This window comes from Rattus norvegicus, chromosome 13 (assembly GCF_036323735.1).
Source record: "Rattus norvegicus strain BN/NHsdMcwi chromosome 13, GRCr8, whole genome shotgun sequence".
Lineage (NCBI taxonomy): Eukaryota > Metazoa > Chordata > Mammalia > Rodentia > Muridae > Rattus > Rattus norvegicus.
Window position 1 is genome coordinate 106944343 of NC_086031.1, and position 15396 is coordinate 106959738.

Consider the following 15396-nt stretch of genomic DNA (forward strand, 5'->3'; position numbering starts at 1 on the left):
ACTCCAGAAGTGCCAATTTTCTGCTGGGATTTCACCTTTTATCTATTGTAATTCTCTGAAAACAGGAAGTCATGACTCACATGCAAAATTTCTACCAAGTACCAAATAAATGACAAATCATCCCTAATTGAGCATTGCTTAGAATTCTGAAACCTTAAACAAACAAACAAACAAACAAACAAAGAAAACAGGGATAAGTAAGCAAATCTCTGGGGTGGGAGAATTAACCAGTGAACATGAGAAAAAGATACAAATTACTTTTCTGTGGCTAGAGGTCCCATTATGGATACATTTATTTTGAGCAAAAAAACTTGTTTTCATTGTGTTTAGTAGCAACAACTCCTTATTAAAAAAACAAAACAACAAACAAACAGACCAAAAGAAAGACAGAAAACTAGACCAAGTGGGTGCTGGAGCTCCACTGTGTCAAAAGCCAAAGGAAAAAAGCAAAGTGAAAACAAAGGCCAGTCAGTGGATGAAACTCAAGGTTCAAAGTTCAGACATAAGGTAAAGCAGCTTGTTGAGCTTCTGTCAGACTAAAGCACCGGATGCAGTGCGTTTGTTAAACTGGTTGTTATCCTGCTGGAAACAAACAGACAAGGTAACATAACATGAATGAACCTAAATTCGAGATTTTTGGTAGACAATAGACTTTATACTATTGTCTTTAGGAAAAGGCTTGTTAAACTGGGATTCAAAGGGAATAAGGACAGGCTCACAGCCAAGAAAAGAGAAAGTTAGGCAATGGGACCCATGCCACATTTCTGCTAAGGGCTTGGCCTGTTAAAGCAACTTATTCCATTCTTGATTTATATGAACTTTTCAAGGAGTCACTAAAAAATGTTTGTCTGGAGTCTTTTTTTTTTCCTTTTGAGGTCAGATCTGACAAGTGATAAAGAAAACATGATCCAGATATTTTGATAGCACGTGTGACTCTTTTCAGACCGGACCCTGGGAATAAACAGACCCCCTTGATTATTTCTGTATGTATGTGACATTAGCCCATTGTATATAACAGTCATGGTAACACTTTTTTGCCAGTGAGAATCAGGGATGAGTTTTCTGAATCATCACCAAACAAGCTGGATTTTTAACTACTCCATGGGAGTGCTAAAGCGGAAACACGTTTTTCTTGTTTTACATAAATATGAAGAAACATAACCTTTAATGCACACAAAAATTTATTCTCTGTAAAATTGGACTGCCATTAAAATCTCCTTGGACTGGTGTAGTTTTAACATTTTTACACACAGGTCAGCAATTTTTTTTTTAATGTAATACAATTATACAAAAGGAAAAAGGCACCGCGATAGTCGGTGTAGAGTACAAAAGAAGGTGTGAGAGTTTAAAGGCAACGGACGCGCAGCGCGACTCCGACTCCGACGACACAAAGGGGGTTCAGCCGCTCACTCTACAAAATGATGGCTCACACACTCATCGGCTTCTGTTTGACCAAGTGCATATAAATATGTGATGACAACACAGCACGCTGATGACCACATGGACATACTATGCACATGGAAATACTGTGCACACGAGCAAAGTCCACTCATGGGTGAAAGTCACTGGCAAACAGGTCAGACACAGTTGAGACCAAAGGAAACACCAACAGGCAGCATGTATCTTCAGGGTGAGACAGTTCTGCTCACAGAGCAGTTAAACATCACCATTCGGCTACACCTATTATTAGAAAAATAAGTAAGAAAGCTCCGTAGAAACTAGACTATTAAGGAAGCTTCTTGCCTCAAAAACTCAAAGAAAGGAAGAGGAGGGGGAGGGAGGAAGAGGAGGGATACTGAATAAAAAGATCCACTGATTGAGGTTGTCTATAAAAAGTACGTTATTTTTGAGAAGCAATGCCCCAGAGTAGTAATGAACCTCTTGGGTTTTAGAAAAAGACTAGGTCACAACACTTACCAGACTTTAACAGTTCGCAGCTCCAGCACTGAGAAACAGAATTCAGGTACAAGTCTAGCCAAGTTGCTGGGACATGGCCACCACTGCCAGCTCGGGCAAAGGATGTCCTATTCTTATCAGCTCTAAAGTTCCTCAGAATTGCTATATTGTTTTCGCCAAAAAGTTATAGTAGTAAAACTATGTATAAACATAATAAATTAATTTTTAAAATATGCTACTACTACAGTTTTTCTCTTGGTAAACTCAAATTATTTGGAAGTGTCACCATACATTTCTAGCTGTGCTTGAAATAGTCGCTTGACACTTGAGTACAGTGCCGGTACACTTGTCAGCTGTTCTCGATTTCCCCAGCAAACAAATGTTGGTGCATTCCAGGACATATTAACGTCCTCAGTATTTATCCAACAAACCTGCCAGAACGCCATCCTCACCCTTAAAAAGGCCTTCCCCTAACTTTATGACATCAACTCCGTTGTTGGTGTAAAGCAAGGTGAGAGCGATCAGAAGGAGAGAAGCTGACCCTTCATTCGCAGGAAACCTTACCACCCCTGCATCAGGACTTAACCTATGGGCATGGAAACTGCTGCCAACAACTGCAGATAAGGAACAAAATTGTATACCAGTACTGCCCAGCGAGGGCTTCCTGGGGAACGCATTGAGATCTATACTTTCAGGCTTTCCTCTACAGCAAATGAAACAGGATCTCTGGTTAGAACCTGGAGAAGATTCTTAGATACATCACAGCTTGGGAGCCGCTGTCTGTGTTTAATGAGGGGGGAGTTTGATGGGAGTCGAACCGATATTTTTTTTCTCATCTTCTAATAGAACTCGCTGTGTACGTTCCTACTCAACCCCAATGCCCTGCACATGCCCCTCTCTACGTCTTACAGTAAAAGACACCACCTGATGCTGTCTTAATTAAAACACGAGATGAGGGGAGACTCCATCCAATCAGTAGTCTGCAGCAGCACACGGCACCCAGCGGGGTCCTCAGATACATACACGTAAGGAGGAAAGGAAACACGCTCAGTGACCAGGTTCCCAGGAGACATTCACAACGGTAGTGTTGATTCTACCATAAGACTTCATTCACCATCATTTGCTGTGTGTCTCCTATTAGCCAAAGGGCTCGTAAAGACTCTAGGACATAGCGATCGCTAACGATGAAAGGGAAGAGGGTGGGTGAGAATCTTGTCTCATATTAACAAACTGTAACAAAAGGAATATAAACAAACTTGGGTGAGTGTGCACAGGAAGGCAACAGTCTCTCCTCTGACCCTGGACACAAGCATGGGTTAGCAGATGCTCCACCATTTCGCAGCGTAGAAAGGTGTATAAAGGCAATGGAGAACCTTGGTCAAGAACAAATGAATTCAAATATCTTCAGACTACAAGTACAGTGTAGACACAACAAACGAAACCCAAGTCCTTAAATAAAAACCACTCACAAATTATGATACCCAAGTATGGTTTGTGTCCTGAGAAGGCAAGCCCCCTGCTCCCCACCCCCCAAGCTTTATTCTCTTGGGCCTCTCTGCCATTCAGATAGACTGGGTAGGGCTTGCCCAATAGGATGCTGCTCCTTTCACCATAACTAATTGGGCTAAGACACAATGCGCATGAGTGGGTTTGGAGCAAACCCAGTTCTACTGGGTTTAAAAGAGGGGCAGCCTTAGGGGGTCAGCTCAGCTTCTCCATGCATCAACTTCTTCATGAATAAAACACTGATGATGTTACCTGCCTCCTAATATTTTGTGAGTCAAATAAAACAATACGCTATTGTGTTAGTTCTTTTCTGAGTCATAGCTGTAACCAGCATCAGTACTCTCACTGTGGAGGGCGCAGGTATGGTTTTAAGTTGCTTTACTGCGTGCCTCATCTTGTTTCAGTATCATTGGCTGGCCACAATGATACTGATGGCCGAGTTCAAGGGACAGATGAAGAGGAAGAATCTTGGATTAAAAAGAAAGTAAGGAAAAGAAACCTGTGAAGGACAACTAGCAATGTGAATTTTTCTGTGAATTCTTCAGTCTTTGGAGGTAAATGGTAGCTTTATGCAAATGAACTTTGTGTTATTTCTCTTAACATCTGAACAAGGATTGAAAAAAAAAGGTTGGTGACTACTGGCCTTACACCACTTCAAACAGCTCACCTATTTCTTAGTTCCCTTGTAAAGCTGTGACATCATTTGTGTTCCTCATTGCCAAGAACAGTCTAGGTTCTGTCTCTGTTTCCCCATTGATGCAATCACACTCCCAGGCACTGGCTATGCTCCCAGTTTGTAGAAGCAGCAGCATTATAGAAGACAGAGAAGGGTTTTGCACAGATCAGATCAGAGCCCCTGCCAGGGCCCAACTTTACGGCAACAGCACAGGCATCCAGGCAGCTGAATTATTTTCTGTTGCTTAAAGCATGGCCTAACAAACTACTTTTCAGTGAGCACACTACAGATAACTCCCCAATGTGCAGTGAGATGATATGCAATTGTATTTTAAATAAAAGGTGTCTGGTATCCAGGCACCGAGAGTGCAGAAGCTTCTGAAAGTTTGGACGGTACTGCACTTCTGGACAGTAATTAACAGCCACATCAGGGCTTTGTATGCAGCAGAATGGCAGCATTTAGCTACAAACCTAGTGTCACATTTGGAAATTACACAGGAAAGGAAAAAAGCAGTCCACCATCTGGAGAACTGCCTTTCTATTCAGTTATGTGAAAAGGCAGGGCACACTCGCCTTTACATGTGCACAGCACTATGTGTGTAGTTGTGTGCACATAGATAATTTATAGTCATTGAGGACTTGGCAAGTGGGATGGAGGGAGGGGCTGTTCTTAATGTTAAAGAAGACTGAAATCAATTTCCAGGCCATACATGGAGTGATACTTACACCATGCCAGATACCCCTGAGGATCTTTGCGAGTATGCAGTTCTGGGCTCAGTCTCCAGGAAGGAGGTTTAACAAATAACAGATTTTCCTCTCAAAACAGTGAAAGCACCAGGCTGGTCTTATAATGTCCAATTGAGCTTTGTTACAAAAAAGACCAGAGACTTTATTAGGAAGACAGCAGTTGTTAGCCATGCGGGCGGCTGTTTCAAAGCCAGCAAAAGCTCACTGGAGCATGCGTGTGCCCAATTTTCAGTGTAACCTATATCCTGTTCACATTTTGCCTCATTCTGTTCTTCAGTAACACTTAAAAAAGCCCAACTATTTTGCTTCTTGCTCATGTTTTAATTTCTAGGCCGATTCACTTTATAACAAAGCAATTCTGGGAAGTTCACTAATAGAAGAATAGAAGAATGCTTTTTTTTTTAAAAGTAACTTTGTAACATAATATTTTAGTGGTACAGTTCTCACTCTGTAGCCCCAGGAAGGCCTGGAACTATGTAGACCAGGCCAGCCTCAAGCTCACAGCACTCTTCCTGCCTCAGCCTCCCGAGTGCTAGGATTACAGGAATGAGCCACCATGCTGGGCCCTGAGACTTCCATTTTAAAACTAACTGTGCATCTATTTGCATTTTCTTTTCCTCAAAATGCTGAGTTTGAAAGTATAAAGTTGTCTTCTTTTAAGCTAAAAATGTAGAAGTTCATGGTCTTTTGGGTTTTTTTAAGGCCTTTCAGTGCTGTCACGTTTCAGTATGTCAGTGCATGGCTCTGCTAGTATGGTACTGATGAGTTCTAGTTCACTGTAACAGTCCGAAGTGCTCAGCTGGGATTGGAACCGTGATACAGCTTTCACTAATTGGTAAATAGTATGCTTTTGTCTAGTTTAACTAGACACGAGAAAGAGCAAAGAGAAAATATTTTCATGTATACAAAGCAGACTCTAATAAAGTAATGCATAAATTTTGTTAAGAAGAAAAATTTAAAAAGAAAATAGCTTGCACTATTTCCAGTTGGCCTGTAGTTTCTAAATATGAAAACAAGACAGGAAAATGCTTGCAGAATGGAGGCCAGCATAGTGGATGGCCTTACTTTCTGCAGAATAGGGCAAGGCCATGGGACTGCCAAGGAGCTTCTCACCTATGAGTGCTAAAGGCCAAACTTGCAACTACGGCTTCCCAGCTGTGTAAGCAAGGCCAACTTGCATGGAAGGCACAGGGTGACATCATGCTGAAGACATCACAAAACACAGCACAAGTCACTAGAGCACAAGGGATCTCAGAATGATTTTAACTGGGATCAAACTGAGAACCACAAAGAAATGGGAGTGAGTGAGGAAGGACTCCAGGAGTTTTCTGTTTTGAATGCTACCTGTTTTACTCCTGTTGGAGACTAGACACTCGGAACAGATAGTCAAAATTCCTTTTAACTAGAGTTGTCTTCCAATTTCAACAGCTAGTTACTGTGTCTGTTGCATCCCACAGCTATAAAGACTGACCACTGAAAGCAGTTCGAAATGACAGCTCTGCTCTGTCATTTCCTACACATAGTAGTACACAAAGGGCTTGAACACAAAGTTATGAAGCTCTGCAGTGCAGCCATAAAGGTTTGCAAGGGACCATAGGGGATGGTCTCTTTGGATCAAGAAAAAAAAAAAAGAAGGTAAAGAAATAAACTTCATACAAACCAACCTTAAATCATCCTTCAGGGAGTTTTGCACTTGGGTTAGTACTATAGAGAAAGGCTGAGGCACAGAGAGAACATATCTGAAATGAAACTATCATTAGTGTGAATGAACCTTCACCTTGAGACATGACTGTGCTCACTGAGATCCACCCAAGGACTGACCATCGGAATGCCTATGGGTGGTGATATGCAGTGCTGCAATGGAAACTCTGGTTAAAGTCACAACCTCCACAGAATTCCTAGTTCTTTCACTAAGAAAATCAAGTTCAAATAAAAAGTATGCAATTCAATTTCTGGAGGGCTGCTGAACAGTAAGGACACAAGTCTCTTGGTTTCTCACGTGAGCTTGCTCTACCAGAGACAAAGCTTCCTTCCCCTCAGCTCAGCACTGGACAGTCTTTCTTTGATGTGAAGCATTATGGTAGGGTGTTGAAGAGGACTCTCCAGGGAACGGCTCCTCTGAGGGTGATCGGGAAACCACGGCAGTGCTGGGCTGACAGCCATCTTCCTCAGGACTCGAGCAGTGCGTGCCACCTGCACACTTGCTGTCCTTTGGACTCCTTCATTGCACTCCAGTGTCTGAGCTCCTCCTCCCCAGAGCTGTTCAGACCTAAGGAAATCCAGCCTATCATCTCTTTCCTTTTCATGCTGCGCTTGTTATACACAGACAGTATCAGAGTCACGTCAGAAAGCTGAAACAAGGCCACTTGAAAAACAAAAGTTTCCTTGTACACCGGATTTGGCTGCCCTCTGCGGGTGGATGTCTTGCATTTGGACATCTCTTGGCCCATGGAGTTCAGCAGTGTTAACTTAACATATGTATCTGAAGGAAGAAAACCAATACACCACAAATATCATTTGAAACAAACTGACAATTTTCTTACGATAAATGCTAAAATCAGGTAGTTACACTTTGTAAGGATATGGTGTATACCATGTTTGATGGAAAGTCAACTAACTCGATTTTGATGTCAATGCTTACTAAATACATAACAAGTACAGAGAATGCTAGCTAAGTAGGCTGAAAATACTTGGGTAGTAGTAATGGCTTAGCCTCACTATTTTTCTAGGAATGGAATTTAAAGGTATACCTCATAATCCTTCCTTCCCCTCCCACCCCTCACTATCCTCCCACCCCTCCCCTGCCCATCACCACCCTATTCACTCCACTAAGCGGGACATCATAGCATTAATAGACACTTAGCAAGCTCAATTAGCCACAACACTACAGCATTCCACTGTGTTCTCAGAGAGTAGGAATAAACAAACAAACAGAAATGAAGGCAGATGGCGAGGAGGGAAGGAGGGAGACAAGAATGCAAAGGTGACATTGAAACAGCTTAAGATGAAATGTCAGAAAAATCTCTGCATGGATGTGGTTTTTAAATATATATTGAAACATTTAAAGGTCCCAATGAAGCCAAATGCCTTAAGGGGTCAACATTTAGCAAACCAAGTAAAACTTTCTTCTGGTTTCATGCAAGAGTATATTTAATGTGCTTTTGGGGAGGGTAGGTTAAATACTATTGGGTTTCTTTCAGGCATAATTTAATGTAAAATTTTAAGAATGATATTTTAATTATACTCATCAATTATAAAAACATTGATATGATGTTAAGTGTACAAAGTGAAATGTAGCACTTCAAGGCCTTTTTATATGGGACATATATCCTCACTTTAATAGACTTTCCAAGTCTGTTAGATTCATGCAAATGATCTCAGCATGTTGATCCATCATGTGTACTTCATATCAAAATTTCAATTAATTTCAAAGATAATTGCAATGGTCTCATGAAATATGTATTTCTATGATAAATCAAAATACAAAGAAATAAAAAGTAACTTTTATTTTAAAAAGTTTTGCTTATTTGTTAATATTCTGAATACCATCATCCATAATCAGAGATAAAGTCTAAGTTAGTTTTATTTAAAATACCACAGATAAAAATGTGCATTGTTTTGGAAACCAACATGGTGGACAGTCTCACTGCTGGCAAGTTTTAGGGCATTTTGTTTTTGCATGAAAAGACAACATCCAATTAGCCTCTACAGGAACTCACCTCGGATTATATAAACCTGTCCACCTATCAAGTGTTTTAGACAACAGAACAGTCCATCTGACAACAGGGGGTGGAAAGCAGTAAAAGAAATAATGACCAGATGTCAATCGTTGGGTGAAAGAGGGTCAAAGGTCAGAATTAAAGAGGAAACACTGTGCACTTGAGTGGAAAACATAAAACTTTAGCATTTTAATCCAGGTAGAGGGTTGAACAAAGGGCTGTTTTGTAAATTTCATGGAATGAAAAAATTTACCATCATTGTGTAATCTTAAACAAAAATTACACCGTTTTAAGAGGGGTATATATTTATAATGGTGTCTTCTTCGTCTAAGGCACATTGAACATATAGAATCATGCAAATTATCAGGCTATAAAAGATAAAATACAATCATTATAGGATCACTATTATTGTGCTACATTTTAATTTGACCCATGCAATATTTAGAATTTGAAATATCCTGGTTACTTCCAATATAGTCAAGAATTCGGTTGTATAAAATGAAACAACTATCAGAATACTTGCTTTTGAGGATTGCTCCTATTTCTTGGGGAGAATTTGAGGTTATCTGGTTTACAACAGTTCACAGCTTAGACCCTAAGTATCAGTGAAGGGCTATAATTTTCAATTTAGGACATGATGGTACAATTTTCCTAAAGTTCACTTTGCAAATCTTACATATCATTTATAAATGCTTTACCCTTATTTCATTATTTTAAAAGTTGGTTTTATTTACATACTAGTGACTTCCTAGCTAACACCACTGATCAAGCAGAGGTTGAAGATCTAATTCTAGTTTTCCCCAAAGGACAGAGTCCATGCTGTAGGTACCCATCAATCCTCACATGTTTACCATGTAACCTTGCCCTCTGCCCATTTTCACTATGACTCTTTGTTCTCTCTTGCATATCACTGTATCATTTCACTTTGCTACTTTTTGATACATGTCCAATCAAATACTTGTCAAAAATTATTGAGCTGCCAGCTAAAGTCAGCCAATACTTCTACTGTGACTCCAATCTCTGCTCCATCTCTAGCTGGTGCCCAGTGTGACCCAAGCTCTGCTCTGTCTCCTGCTGCAGTGTGACCCCAAGCTCTGCTCTGTCTCCTGCTGCAGTGTGACCCCATGCTCTGTTTTGTCTCCTGCTGCAGTGTGACCCCAAGCTCTGCTCTGTCTCCTGCTGCAGTGTGACCCCATGCTCTGCTCTGTCTCCTGCTGCAGTGTGACCCCAAGCTCTGCTCTGTCTCCTCCTGCAGTGTGACCCAAGCTCTGTTTTGTCTCCTGCTGCAGTGTGACCCCAAGCTCTGCTTTGTCTCCTGCTGCAGTGTGACCCCAAGCTCTGCTCTGTCTCCTGCTGCAGTGTGACCCCAAGCATGGCTCTGTCTCCTGCTGCAGTGTGACCCCAAGCATGGCTCTGTCTCCTACTGCAGTGCCACACTGTCTTTGCATCTGTGACTTGTGGTCAAGTGCGCACGCCTGGGTTGTCATGGCCTCATGAGCTCATCTGTCTTCACCTGCAAATCTTTCTCAGGTTCTCTCCCAGCCCTCCATGGAGAGATACTCAGATGTGTTTGGATGAAGGCAATCGAGTCAGACTCTCCAGCCTGTTCTTCTCAGAATGTTCTTTCGTACCCTCAGAAATTGGATGGCACTGGTTCTACGTTTCTGTGTCTTTGCCAGGTCTGCTTCTCACAATTGCCCTGGAAGACCTTAACTCTACCAATTAAGAAACAGACCATGGGGTCAGGCCACTTATCTATGGGGATTTTTTTTAAAACAATCTCATTGTTTTATGTGTATGGGTGTTTTGCCTAATGTAGTGTGTATCTGGTGCCTGCGGAGGCCATAAAAAAAGTTGGATTCCCTGGATCTAGAGTTCTAGATGGTTATGAGCTACCGTTTGGGATTCTGGGAATTGAACCTGAGTTCTCAGGAATAACAGCGAGGGTTCTTAACTGCTGAGCACCTCTCCAGTCTTGCCTTTCAAACTGACTTCTCCATTTAGGGATAGTCACAGTCTATGATGTATAAAGCAAGTTTCCCAACATTTCTTGCTACAAACCTAGTATCTTTTTATGATGTTTCACCTGCATTGATAATGAATTTTTTTGTCATTTAAAAGTTAACATAAAGGATAGAAAACGCTCCTCCCTGTGCATGGTACTCTGAGTAACAGTGTATTAAGAAAGTCTCTGGGAAATCTGTAACAAATTTAAGCTATTGGGTATTTACAATCTCCTTTCACAGCCTTTGTCCAGGGCACGGGCACGTTTAGTTTACAGAGATACAGAGAAGCTGCTCTGTTCCCCATTTAGGTCTGGCTCATAGCCATCCACAATTCTGGATTGGGTAGGGACATTCCTCTGCACTCCCCAAGCTTGCTCTCATCCTCACTACACAGAGATAGTGGAGGAGAGAGACAGACAAATGGGCTCAGTCCCCACCCCACCCCCAGCCATCGAGGGCAAACACTGTCCTGATTTTGTTTGTACTGGGAGGGAGGGAAAAGGCTTGCTAGCTTGTGGAGTGATGTTTTTCATTTGCTTGTTTTTGTTTTCTGTGTAGGGTAGTAAGTTTTTCCTCTTTATGGTGCTGGTGATAAAACTCAGGGACTATACATACGAAGTACATGCTGTACCCCTCAATTGCATCTGTAGCCCCTATAATTTCAAAGGAGAACAAAATGTGAGAAAATACTTTCTTCATGAGGTGTTAAGGATAAAAGAAGAGAAATACAGAAGTAGTTACATTAGTTCAGAGTATTGCACGCAGACAGAAAACAAAACATTAATCTTTAGTTAACAAAAGCTATGTATTTTTCTGTTAATATTGTGAATAGTAGTTACTTTTTAAAACCCTGTAACTTCTTCTGGCATTAAAAGATAATGGCTATGATAGGGATAATTTATTTGGCAGACACTATGAAAAATTAAAATTCCTGTCACCATACAATTAATATTTTGGGTTTCACATTTTCTTCTTCCCAAATGACTGGAAATAGAAAACATGAGAAAGATTGGCTGATGATTCAGTGTTTCATTGTGGTTGGTTAAGACTAAAATGATGCGAGTCCCCTAAGTGCAGAAAACATTAAGATAAAAATAACTCTTTTTCACTCACTGGGTGGTCTGTTTGCTGCCAGGTTTTTGAAGTGGCTGCCTTTGATCACTTCTGCTGATAGTCTTCCAGTGGTGGCGTTGTAAAGGAGCCCAATGAGGATTTCTGGAACAGAGCCATGTTCTAGAGACTGACAGGAGGATGTACTGTCACCACAGGATACCTCAGACAAGCTCACCTGAGAGTCACAACCCTGTAGAGCAAGTATGAAATGGATATAGTATTTTACAAAACATGGATTATAAAATGTACGGTTGGCTGGGTGAGGTGGAGCACACCTTTATTACCAGCACTCAGGTAGCAGAGGCAGGTAGACCTCTCTGGTCCACACAATAAGCTGCAGGACAGTCAGAGCTACAGAGGCTCTGCCTCAGACATTATCGCATCCAAGTACTACAACAAACAAAGCAGTAAAATGGCAATGCTGTGTGTATTGAAATTACGTCATGAGAAAAACAAGGGTAGAGGTGCACAACACACTTCCACTCAATTACAAATAGTCTGTAGACATTTCAGTCAAGTATTGGATGAATTTCCATATTCCTGCATATTTGTAGACAAATCAAAGATATTTCTTTTTAAAGTCTATTTATTTCTCTCTCTCTCTCTCTCTCTCTCTCTCTCTCTCTCTCTCTCTCTCGTGTGTATGCCCACACACAAATACATATGGCCAGTGTACGTAAGTTAAAGGACAGCCAGCAGGGCTGGTTTCTCCCTTCAACATGTGGGTCCCAGGGACTGAACGCTGAACTTAAATCATCAGCGTTGGCAGCAAGTGTCTTTACCCACGGAACTATCCTAATGGCTCAACTCAATCAATTTCCTCAACTTACACATGGAAATGAGGTATGTTCTAAAGCTAAAGGACTATTTTCTAACGAGTTATCAATCTTGAAACATGGACGTGAATTTATTTACATTAAGCATCACAACTATAATCTTAAAGACAAAGATTGGCACGTGTTGATGAATAAACAAAACTACTGCCATTTTATGGCGACAACTAGGACAGAGAGGCAGAAACGCAAACAAATTGTAGATTTTCTAGGCATACAATAACCAAAGGAAAACTGTTGTGGCTGTGTTTCCTTGGAGACAAGACTATCATGGGAGGTAAAGAAGTACACTCAACAATGATGGCATATTCAGCTTCTAGGAAACCTAAAAATCCCAGACTCATATGCACCTTAGAATTTTGGGCTAACGACACAGAAAACAAAGAACCCATAACTTTTAGGAGAAACAGATGTTTGCCACTGGCACAGCAGCACTTTTCCCTCAGGGACTGTGTGGATAAGCAGGAGGGAATGTGGGAGACTTACACGTCATAGAGGTGAGATCAAACTGTGAACACAGCACAGCCAACCAGCAGTGGAGCAGAGGCCTTCCTTACAGTAACGAACAAGTAACAGCCAAGTTCAGAAGAGAAAAATTCCATAGTGTGGATCAAATAGAAATACAAACTAGAGAAGAACAAAAGACCTATAATATGTTTGAATATGTTCTAAGTGATTCTTGAGAAACTAAATAGTAGTGAGAGTACAAATATAAACTAAAATGGAAGAGACTAACGAAAACAGATAAATTTCTGGAAAGTCTAATAAGAGCAGAGACAGCACGCTGCATGTTCTATAGATCATGAATACAAAAGAGGGCAGCACAAACAACTCTCAACAAATCTGAAATTTGGGTGAAATGGACACAGTGTTAGAGAATGACAGCTAATGGAAAAGTCACTAGAAGAAACAATAGCCCAACCATCTTACTTAAGATTGAACTTGCAATTAAATTAAAAAAAAAAAAAAGACAAAACCAAGACGTTTTAGCTGGGATACCTTCCCTTGTGAATTTTAACTGGTGATAATCCTCTTCCCCAAACACTTTCAGAGAGTAAAGAGGAAACAGTTCTTAACTCCACCTGTGTTAAGACTCTAACGAACCCTTAGAATTAAAGCGTAGGAAAGACATAAAAAGGACATGAATCACAGGAGTCACTCAGTCATCAATCTAGATTTACAGTTGCTAAAGAAACTGTTAGCAAATCAAATCAACATACAACATACCACACTTTACAAAAATATCTGCACAGGGTGAGTGTGTGTGGAGGGGGAAGCAAGATGGAGCTAGAGCACACACAAGGCACTAGGTTCAGTCTCTAGCACCAAACTAACCATAACTAACCATAAACTAGGTGTGGTGGCACATATCTGTAATCTCAGCACTCATGCTGGTAGAGGCAGGAAGATGAGAAAAAGTCAAGGTCACTCTTGTTTACACAGTGAGCAAGGCCATCCTGGCATTTGTGAGACCTGATCTCAAAAAATTTCATAATTTGTTTCCCCTTTGAAACTGTTAACCATTCCTAATTTTCTGTCACCACTCACTATGTTAGGAATCACAGCCAGCGGAGGTCCTAGCCATAATAAACAGCAACAAAGTAAATTAAAGCAATCTTAAGAGGAGTGGGTAAGCCTGTCCAATATACAAATGTACAAAGGAAATCAGAACAAATTCACAGAAGAACTGCACAAAAGGCAAAATCTGAAAAAAAATTGCAAATAGATCAGCCACACACCTGAAAACAAAATTTATAAAAAGAAGCGTTTATAGACATAAGCATGACAGCTCATGCATCTCAGCACGACAGAGAAGACTGAAGCAGGGGGACTTCAAGCTTCAGACTTGCTTGGTCTGCAGGGTGAGTTCTGCACTCGCCAAGACTACACCTTGAGATCTTGTAACAAACAAAAGAAAACAAGCAAAACCGTTAGCTACAGCCTAAAACACAAAGTATCCAGAATGAACATGATGAGTGGCAAGCTAGCCTACGAGGCTTCTAAAGGAAACTTGAGCATTGGCAAGCAAATGAGAAGTGCTCTACCAGAGCAGCTCACTGAACACGTTAGAGGGTTGTTTGGCAACGTTCTCCCGCAACATCTAATAGATTAAATGTAACTCCAATAAAAATCTCAAAGGTTTCTTTGCATTTTCCTAGCCGCCTGTTAGAATAAAATGTGAACCTACAGCTGCCTGTCAGCCTGGCCACACTATCACCAGAAATGCTCTTGAGGGGGACGAGATCTCTCTGGCCATGTTATTGCTGTAAGAATATCTATTGCTGAGCCCAACAGGGAGAGTGTTGAGATCCTCGATGATTACATTCTATCCAAGTCAGCCTTAGTGTAACATAGAATTACTTAGCTCATAGACAAGGTTGTCCTTCAAGGGTTCATTCTCCATTCCACATCAGAGAAGGTGGCGAACGCACGGTCTCCGTGTACGTGGAGAGCAGCACTGAGAGTGGAGGGAAGAGGGCAGACTGCACACTGCTGCTCCTCCTCTACTCTTCCTTTGGCAGTCTCTGCAGACTTTGTCATGAATTTAGAACAGGGCTTGCCCAGGTGCCAGTAACTTCAAGCTATTAGCCCAGAGCAAGATAAATTTTGAACCATAATTAAGCTGGTGTAAATGAGTGGGTACCACAGGTTCCCCAAAGTCAAACTTTCCCCATCTTGCATTAGACTTTATTTTTTTTTTTTGGTTCTTTTTTTTCGGAGCTGGGGACCGAACCCAGGGCCTTGCGCTTCCTAGGCAAGCGCTCTACCACTGAGCTAAATCCCCAACCCCTACAGTGCTAATCTTATCCAGAATCAATGCCCATTAATGGTGCCTTAATTAGTAGGTTTAAGTTAAGAAAACACATAGAACTACCATTTGATGAACAAGTTTCTACAGAG

The 15396-nt window shown here is 41.2% G+C and overlaps 1 protein-coding gene across 10 annotated transcripts in view; it reads right to left on the reverse strand.

Moving 5' to 3' along the window:
- Positions 1–1163: 1163 nt before the first annotated feature.
- The window catches only part of Syt14 (synaptotagmin 14), a 152377-nt gene continuing 138144 nt past the window's right edge, over positions 1164–15396 (reverse strand). For 6 of the 10 annotated variants that reach the window (XM_039091519.2, XM_039091518.2, XM_003751297.6 and 3 more), the window contains 3 exons: positions 11663–11852; positions 8544–8600; positions 1164–7306 (listed from right to left, as the gene is read on the reverse strand). In XM_039091519.2, coding sequence (XP_038947447.2) covers positions 6993–7306; positions 8544–8600; positions 11663–11852 — 561 coding nt within the window. In that variant the 3' untranslated portion in view covers positions 1164–6992. The remainder of the gene's footprint in view (positions 7307–8543; positions 8601–11662; positions 11853–15396) is intronic. The other 4 variants (XM_063272736.1, XM_063272734.1, XM_003751296.6 and 1 more) reach the window with 1 other exon arrangement.